Source organism: Oryctolagus cuniculus, chromosome 3, assembly GCF_964237555.1.
Source record: "Oryctolagus cuniculus chromosome 3, mOryCun1.1, whole genome shotgun sequence".
NCBI lineage: Eukaryota > Metazoa > Chordata > Mammalia > Lagomorpha > Leporidae > Oryctolagus > Oryctolagus cuniculus.
Genome location: NC_091434.1, coordinates 62653223 through 62661092, shown reverse-complemented (window position 1 = coordinate 62661092; position 7870 = coordinate 62653223). Strand labels below are relative to the sequence as shown.

The window sequence follows — 7870 nt, the reverse complement described above, 5'->3', positions numbered from 1 at the left end:
GGTCGCAGTTCTTTGAACCTTAGAAGCAGGCGTTTGCTTGTCCGGAGAGAAGGCTTTGTTCGGGCTGGGCTCAGGGTCTGTGAGGCCTGAAGCTCAGCCCTTTTGAGGGATGGGGAGGAAAGATTTCAAAAGTTCGAGTGCAAAACAGCCAGGCCTGGAAGTAGGGACCGTTGGGTGCATCTGCCTCGGGGGGCTGCGAGCTGGGCCTTGAGCAGCCCGAGTATGGGCTCCTCTGTCCACCAGGCTTTCGTCGCGAGATGAGCGAGCCGGCTGAAAGCCGGTTCCTTCTGTGGACCAGAGCCCCATCCTGCGCTGTCTGTGCAGGCCGGTGGTGTGGAGCGTAATGGCGTTTGCGTGGGGTACGCCACCTTGGCAAGCAGCGACGTTAGGTGTCTCCTCTCCAGGGATTCGCTAGCCGCTTGCAGAAATGCCTGCTTGTGCTTACTGTGTGTTCTGGAAGATTGGTTTGCGCAATGCGCTATTCGGCCTAAAGGATATTATGAAAAGTAATTTTTAATTATTTTTAAAAGTTGCAGATAAATTCTGGGTACTCGAAAACAGGCGAAAAGAATGTCCAAGATTTAATAAAATTCTGTTATTTGGAGGTTTAAGCCTGTTCTCCCTCCCTTCCTGTACCTCTTCTGTATTACTATCCAATAGTTCCGTTTGAATGAATATCATTGTAAGGGCTACAGAGCTATTATCTGAAAATACATGAGGGTCTACCTAACACTTCTAGCAATCCAACATTTCAACACTCGAATTTATGTCTAAAGTTCATTTAAGGCTACAAAAAAATCCACAAAAAACAAACAAAACCTTCCGTAAAAGCAAGCCAAGACCTTAGTGAGTAACTGGGGTATCGATGATGAAACTAAACGAAATGTGGCAGGACTCCCATTTCAGGCATGTGGTCTCTGCTCCTGGCTTCAGCGGAAGCCGCCTACGAGACCGTTGTCCCTTTATTTGTGTGTAATGTGGCTTTAATTCAGTGTTGTATAAAGTTACACGTCCAGTTGTTTTCCTATAGTTGGTGATGTATTAACACTTGGTTTTGAAAACAAGGCAGAAAAGAAAATAAATGCTTAATGACCTGTTAACAGATTCCAGACAATCCTTTTCTGTTGCCAAACTCCAAATGGTGGACTTGTGAAAGAATTCCCTTTGGACCAGGTCCATTGTGGGTAGTATCCAGGACAAATGTTTGTGCTTAAGGTGCATGATTTCCTACTTGGCTATATGCTTCACTCATAATTGGCCCATTGCTACTGGCAATACTATCAACAATGTTTTTCATCAAGGACATTGGTAGTATTTTAAAATTATTTTTCTGTGTGTATTTTAATGCTATAAACAGCCAGTGCAAATTAGGCTTGCTCTCAGTATATCGTTTTACATCGTTGATCTATAATTCATTACCTGAGCACACGAGGGGAGGCAGTGTTGTGAATTGTACACTGGGAAACTACTTGGGGAAACCATGCTTTGTACTTTTAACGTGTATAATTCTATTTAAGATCAAGCAAGGCTTAGTGTGTGCCTGATTTTCTTCTTTGAAAATGGATTTGCTATCCGGGGTTTGCAGCTGATGATGCTTTGGCTTTAATATGTTTGCTGCTGCCACCAAGAGCTTTGTCAAGCAAGTTGGAGATGGAGGGAGATTAGTGCCCGTTCCCAGCCTCAGTGAAGCTGACAAATACCAGCCTTTAAGTCTGGTGGTGAAAAAGAAGAGATGCTTTCTGTTTCCTAGATATAAATTTACCTCAACACCATTTACACTGAAAGATATTCTTCTAGGAGACAGAGAAATTTCAGCTGGTAAGTTTAAATGTTTGAGAGTGATACTCACTTAGCTGTATCATTAATAACTTAAACATAGGTCACCTATTCTACTTTCATTAGTAATGCTTGCATGTTGTCATTGATAAAAGAAACTTTAATGATGATAGTCTTAATAATATTAAGATGACCAATCCTTAATGTTTGTATGGTATTATTACATCTCTTACTGGTCAAAATGATTTTCAGATCTGATAATTATAAGTTATTAACTAATTCAACTTAAAATAGGACATAATTGTATTTCTTCATCTAGAAGGTATTAATTGGTCAAATGAAATGAAAGTAATGTTTCTTTTTGATTATTTAGTCATTACAATTTGTGAACATGTACAATAAAGCTAGATCGTAACATTCTGAGGAATTATTGCTTATAATGCTTGTGTTTCTTTTAACTATGCAGTGCATCTTGTTAACAAGTTGTATTGATTGATCAGAGAATTCAAGTTCATTTAAAGTATTCTATTTGTTTCTTGTTGTTATAAAATTAATTGAATTGCTACTTTTAATACTCATTTGAAATGTCATCTTTCTTATTAACACTTGGGTAATTGAGTCTTCAATTGTAAATTAACCTGCTTACCTATTTATATATGCAATGTATGTAAAATGAGTTTGAGACATTTAAAAAATACTATGTTCCTTCTTGTAAAGGCATTTCATCTTATCAGTTACTGAATTATGAAGATGAGTCAGATCTTTCTCTCTATGGAAGGCGAGGGAACCATATTGTAAACGACGTTGGGATTAATGTTGCTGGGTCAGATTCCATCGCTGTAAAAGCTTCATTTGGTGTAGTAACCAAACATGAAGTAGAAGTATCAACATTACTCAAGGAAATTACTACACGGTCAGTATAATAATCCCTGTACACTTCAATGTTTTCATTTTTAACTATGTAAATGTCAACCACAAAGACTGCTTAAAATATTTGGGTTTTATTTTAGTAGTATAATGTATTAGTTTGAAATGCTACAAATTAGTAGTATACCCAAACATTGGGAAATAATAGATATCCAGAATCATTTGGCTTGAACAACATTTTTAACTGTTCTACAATATCATTTTGGCTCTGTACACATTTGCTAAATTATTAGATTGAAATAATGCAGGAATCTGCTTGCAATAAATACACTGAGATCCCCTTTGACTCTCAACAGACAGAAGAAACATTCCATATGATATGGTCTGAATAGGATATGGCTCCCAAACTCATGCAGATTGTTAAATCCCAAAGTCATACGATGTAGTGGCAGTAAAAGGGTGGAGATCTAATTCAAGTATGGTGTCTAGGAGGTGGGTGTGGTGGGAGGTACCAGTTTCTTGGGGGCATACCAGTGGAAAGTAGTTCTGAGAGTGTTGTAGAGCCGTGTTGGTCCTACCCACTCTCTGTGCCTCCTGGCTTGCCTGTGGTTGTTCCTTTGCACATGTTCTGCTATTGCCATCCTCCGGCCTCACTAGAGGCTGAACTCGGGAGACCTACCTGATCATGGGTTGGAAACCTCCCAGACTGTGAGCCAGACAGTCCTTCATAAATGGCTTCTCTCAGGTATTTTGGTTGTAGTGACAAGTAGCTAATATGTCAGCATGTTCTAAAAAAATAGAAAGCAAAGTTAAGATTATTAAAGCCCACTTAGGTGTATTTTCTGATTTGTGATAGGCCTGCCTTGCTTTATTTAAGATGGCTTGCGAATGTATCACATGATACCAGACTTGCTAAAAAGTAATTTGGTGTTGAACAGTCTTGTGAATGTCTCTTCTTTATTTTAGAAAAATTAATTTTGATCACAGTTTGATCCGTCAGTCAAGGAGCAACAGAAAGGCGGTATTATGTGTGGTTATGGAAAGCATTCGAACCACACGACAGTGCTCTCTGTCGGTGCATGCTGGAATTCGAGGGGAAGCAATGCGGGTAAACCATGTTCATCAGGCTTCACGTACTAAAAAGTTGCCATGGGGAATTTTTCAAAGTCTTCCATTTCTAATGAGACTTGTGTATTTTGTCAAATGTTGAGATGAAAGAGCTGCAGTCGTAAAGGATTTTGCACAGTCATGACTTTGTTTCGAGTATTCAAAAAAAAAAAATCCAAGAGAACTGGATTCTAAATATGCAATATAGTGCAAACAAAACACGAATGCTTGTGAAATAATATGCACATTGGAGTCCCTTCTGTTACTATTCAAGGCCAGTCTTTAAGAATAAAAATTGAGGATTTAAGTTTAATTATTTGACTTTAAGTGATAAATAACCTCATACTTTGAAGTTTTAAAAATTGAACTGCCTATTTTGTAGTGAGATAGATTTTCCAAGTTAACATTATCATTGCAAACATGCTTCAGTCAATGTTAAATATTTGTGTTAAACTTTGTTCTCAATCATGATTGTATCTTGTTCAGTGCCACCTAGAAATGGCTTGATTGGATTAAAGCCAGTTATTAGAAACTTGGGGTTAAATGATCATCTTCTCACTTCTTTGCAAATAAAAATTCTGTTCAGTACTTATATTCAGCTGCTCACAAAATTCTGATGAACACTGGATCATGTGGGGGCACAAGTGAAATATTTACTTGATTAGGAAGATAAATTGATGTTTATTTGCTTTGGAAAGCTGCTGCAAATTCTGGAGGTTTAGGAATGGTCAATAGGTTAGGATAAAAATGTCAACTCTAGAATTTAACCACAGTTGCTTTCTGAGAGTCGAAGTTGAAAGAGAAAGGCTTCTGCTCCCGAGCGCATTCCTGTTGTGGTAGCACTTACCAGGGGCTCTACTACCAAAATGAGTGAAAACGTGAGGAGGCATTTTGTAATGTAGATCAGGAGTCTGCAATGGACCTCTTGGATGTCTGAGAGTTGAATTCAAGGAGAGCTGGTTCTAGAGGTGTTTACTTGGAGAGGTGTTTGGTTGGTTGATGGCTATTATCATGGCTAGGACTGTCGATGTTTTGTTTCTCCAAAAAGCTATCACTCCATGTTTTGCTCCTTAGTAATGTTATCTTATTTACTTATTTAATATAGTTTCACTTTATGGATGAACAGAATCCCAAGGGAAGAGAAAAAGCTATTGTGTTTCCAGCACATACAACTATAGCTTTCAGTGTTTCTGAGCTCTTTATTTACCTGGATGGTGCCTTTGGTGAGTGAATGATATACCTGAAAAACAAACATATTTTTAAGAATAATTTAATGGTAAACTCTCTTTCTCTCTTTATATGTGTGTATAATAATTATAAAAGTGCTGTTTTCAGCATTGTCAATTTTGTTTGGGTGAAGTAGCTGGGAAAGGCCCTTTCTTCCCTTCCTTACCCCATCTGTCTTACCTGCTTCTTACTGAAGGCTACACACTCCCCACCAACCACTTAGAATTATAGATAAGAGCTAACATACAATCCACTGACAAAGTGTTCCTTGACTTTCATGGGGAGATAATCAGTGACCTACTAATTAATAGTCTTTGAGGAGTAGGTAGATAACACCAAGCCTGAAGTGTCAGGACACCCATGCCAGAGTGACCCAAATACAACTTTTCTTGCTTAGTTTTTACCTATAATAGACCCAGCTTACCTGCATGAGTCCTCCCTTATAAAGTACAAATACTTTCTCCAAAATTGTCATCTTTTATAGTACCTGAGTGCAGCTCACTTTAGATTTCTACATGTTACAGGTCTTTAAGATTAGTTGGCCAGCTGTCAGATGACCAGACAAGGGAGTCCCCTAACTATGATAATTTATAAACATTTTTTGTTCTGTTTCTATTTGTTTCTGAAATTCTGTGGGAGAAGTTAAGCAATCCAGAAATAAAACTGTAAGCCAAGTAAATTCTATAAGGAAAACTTCAGGCAGAGGTTTTTACAGTTACACTGATTTTTTGGGAGGAGTACAAACTGATGTGAACATATCTTTCAGAATTGAAAATGTACATATTTTTTGCTTTTCCAATTCTAGAAACTTATTCTTTTGGTACACTCACACTTATGTGAAATGATTTAAATACAAGGATCTTCAGATCCTGATAACAAAACATTGGAAACAACCTTAAGGAAACTTGTTAAATGATGGTACATCCGTGCAACAGAATACTGTGAAGCCATTAAGAATGAGATAGCCCTATTGATACAGATATGGAATAATCTCTTAGAGGTTTTTATAGATATTTATATTGTGTGTAGCTATTTTGGCCTAAAATTTTTATAGACATACATTTTCCTTTAGGTTTCTAAAATACACAGAATGTTTCTGGAAACAGACACAAGACACTTAACAATGCCTCTGGGGTGGAAGACTGGGTAGGGTGTGGGCGGTGTGTCAGTGTGTCATTTTGTACTGCGTATGTTACCTTTTCCAAAAAATATATAAAATTTAACTTAAAAAAAATACAGTGAATAGCATATGCTAGAATTCACTGCTCCCATAAAATACCTAGTAAAATAAGTTGTTCATGCTATAATGTCTTCTCAAAATTTTTTCATAGACCTTTGTGTCACTTCAGTGTCAAAAGGAGGATTTGAAAGAGAAGAAACAGCCACGTTTGCACTGCTCTACAGATTGAGAAATATACTGTTTGAAAGAAGTATGTCCATTGAAGAGTATTTAAATGTCTTTCTTTTTCTCCCTGAATTAACCCATGAGATTATCTATTCAGTAATCCTGTCAAGAAAACATAAATTTAAAAGCCAAATTATTTCATGACTGATAGTTTATATTCACATATTTATAAATGCAATTTGGGTTATATATTTTTTGACTTCTAACATACATTGTTGTTTTGTCCTTTTAGATAGAAGAGTGATGGATGCCATTTCTCGTTCACAGCTTTACTTGGATGACCTTTTTTCTGACTACTATGACAAACCTCTCAGCATGACTGATATTTCACTCAAAGAAGGAACTCATATCCGAGTTAACTTGCTTAATCACAACATTCCAAAAGGGCCTTGCATACTCTGCGGAATGGGGAACTTAAAAAGGGAGACGGTTTATGGGTGCTTTCAGTGTTCTGTCGATGGGCAGAAGTATGTGAGACTTCATGCAGTCCCTTGTTTTGATATTTGGCATAAGAGAATGAAATAAAATGAAAAATGAATATACCTTACTGATGTTTAAAGTGCAGTTGTGCCAGAAAACCCTCCTTAAATTATCTAGAATTGTTTTGATGAATCAAATTAAAAAGGAACAATAAAAATAAACCTATTTGGGCATCATTTCCCAGTAGAGATAATAATAGTATCTACCTCTGTTGTAGTGTGGATTTTACTGTGGGTATCTCCCAAAGGTGCATGTGGTAAAGACTCGGTCCCCAGAATCTTGTGGGTTAATGTTAATGGTTAATAGATCATGGCTGGAATCTTAATCTAATTACGTTGTCCAAGGTGGCACCTGTGGAAAGTGGTTACATTAGATTAGGTGGTTAGGGGGCGCCCCCATGAGGGAATTGGACTTTTTAAGGCGAGCTCACATAGATACTAATGATAAGTGTCTTCCTTTCTTTCTGCTTCCTGGTTTTCCATGCGTGTGTTCTCCTGCACATGCTGTGCCATTGCCGTTGCCACCCTCACAGACAGCTAAACCTATGGAACCTGCCTGATCTTGGACTGTTTGAGCCTCCAAAACTGTGAGCACCCCCACCCCAAAATCCTCCTTTCTTCATAAGTACTAGTACTACTATTTCCTTATAATAGCAAAAAGCTAACAAATACAACTTTATAGAAGAGTAATAGAGTTGTTTATATAAAAAAAAAGTTATAAAAATCAAATTCAGAATATAGTTGTTCCTTCATGAAGATGCCTCTTACTTTAAAATAATTTCTGGAATTTTAGTTAATCATTTAAGATAATTTTTTATAGTTAAAATTTCTAAATGTTTTATTTTCAGTAAATTTTTAATTCAGTGTTTAAGGATAAGAAAATTGTACAAGTGGCAACTCTATATAGTATTTTAACTATTGCCCTTGATCTGGTAAATAAAAATGGGTTAATAACTTAATGTAATCCCACATGTTTAACTGCAGTATCAAGTTAAAAGCACATTGTGCT

At 37.0% G+C, this 7870-nt stretch overlaps 1 protein-coding gene across 2 annotated transcripts; it reads left to right on the top strand.

Annotated features, from left to right (window-relative positions):
* The first annotated feature begins 80 nt into the window (after window positions 1-80).
* On the top strand, window positions 81-7521 carry PJVK (pejvakin). Of its 2 annotated transcripts, XM_070070586.1 has the most exons (7): window positions 81-1818; window positions 2494-2689; window positions 3610-3751; window positions 4856-4973; window positions 6309-6407; window positions 6615-6849; window positions 7395-7521. In XM_070070586.1, exons 1-7 carry the CDS (start codon window positions 1608-1610, stop codon window positions 7450-7452), a joined length of 1059 nt encoding a protein of 352 aa, XP_069926687.1. In that variant the 5' UTR covers window positions 81-1607; the 3' UTR covers window positions 7453-7521. The 2 variants fall into 2 exon arrangements, with proteins under 2 accessions (XP_069926687.1, XP_002712360.3); XM_002712314.5 differs by lacking the exon at window positions 7395-7521 and having other exon boundaries at window positions 6615-6924.
* The last annotated feature ends 349 nt before the right edge of the window (window positions 7522-7870 follow it).

Excerpts from the sequence above, each read along its gene's own strand:
- PJVK (XM_070070586.1), top strand. The coding sequence starts at position 1,608 with ATGTTTGCTGCTGCCACCAAGAGCTTTGTCAAGCAAGTTGGAGATGGA. Across the intron at positions 6,408-6,614 it reads AAATATACTGTTTGAAAGAA|ATAGAAGAGTGATGGATGCC; the intron begins GTATGTCCATTG and ends TTGTCCTTTTAG. Across the intron at positions 6,850-7,394 it reads TGTTCTGTCGATGGGCAGAA|ACAGCTAAACCTATGGAACC; the intron begins GTATGTGAGACT and ends CCACCCTCACAG.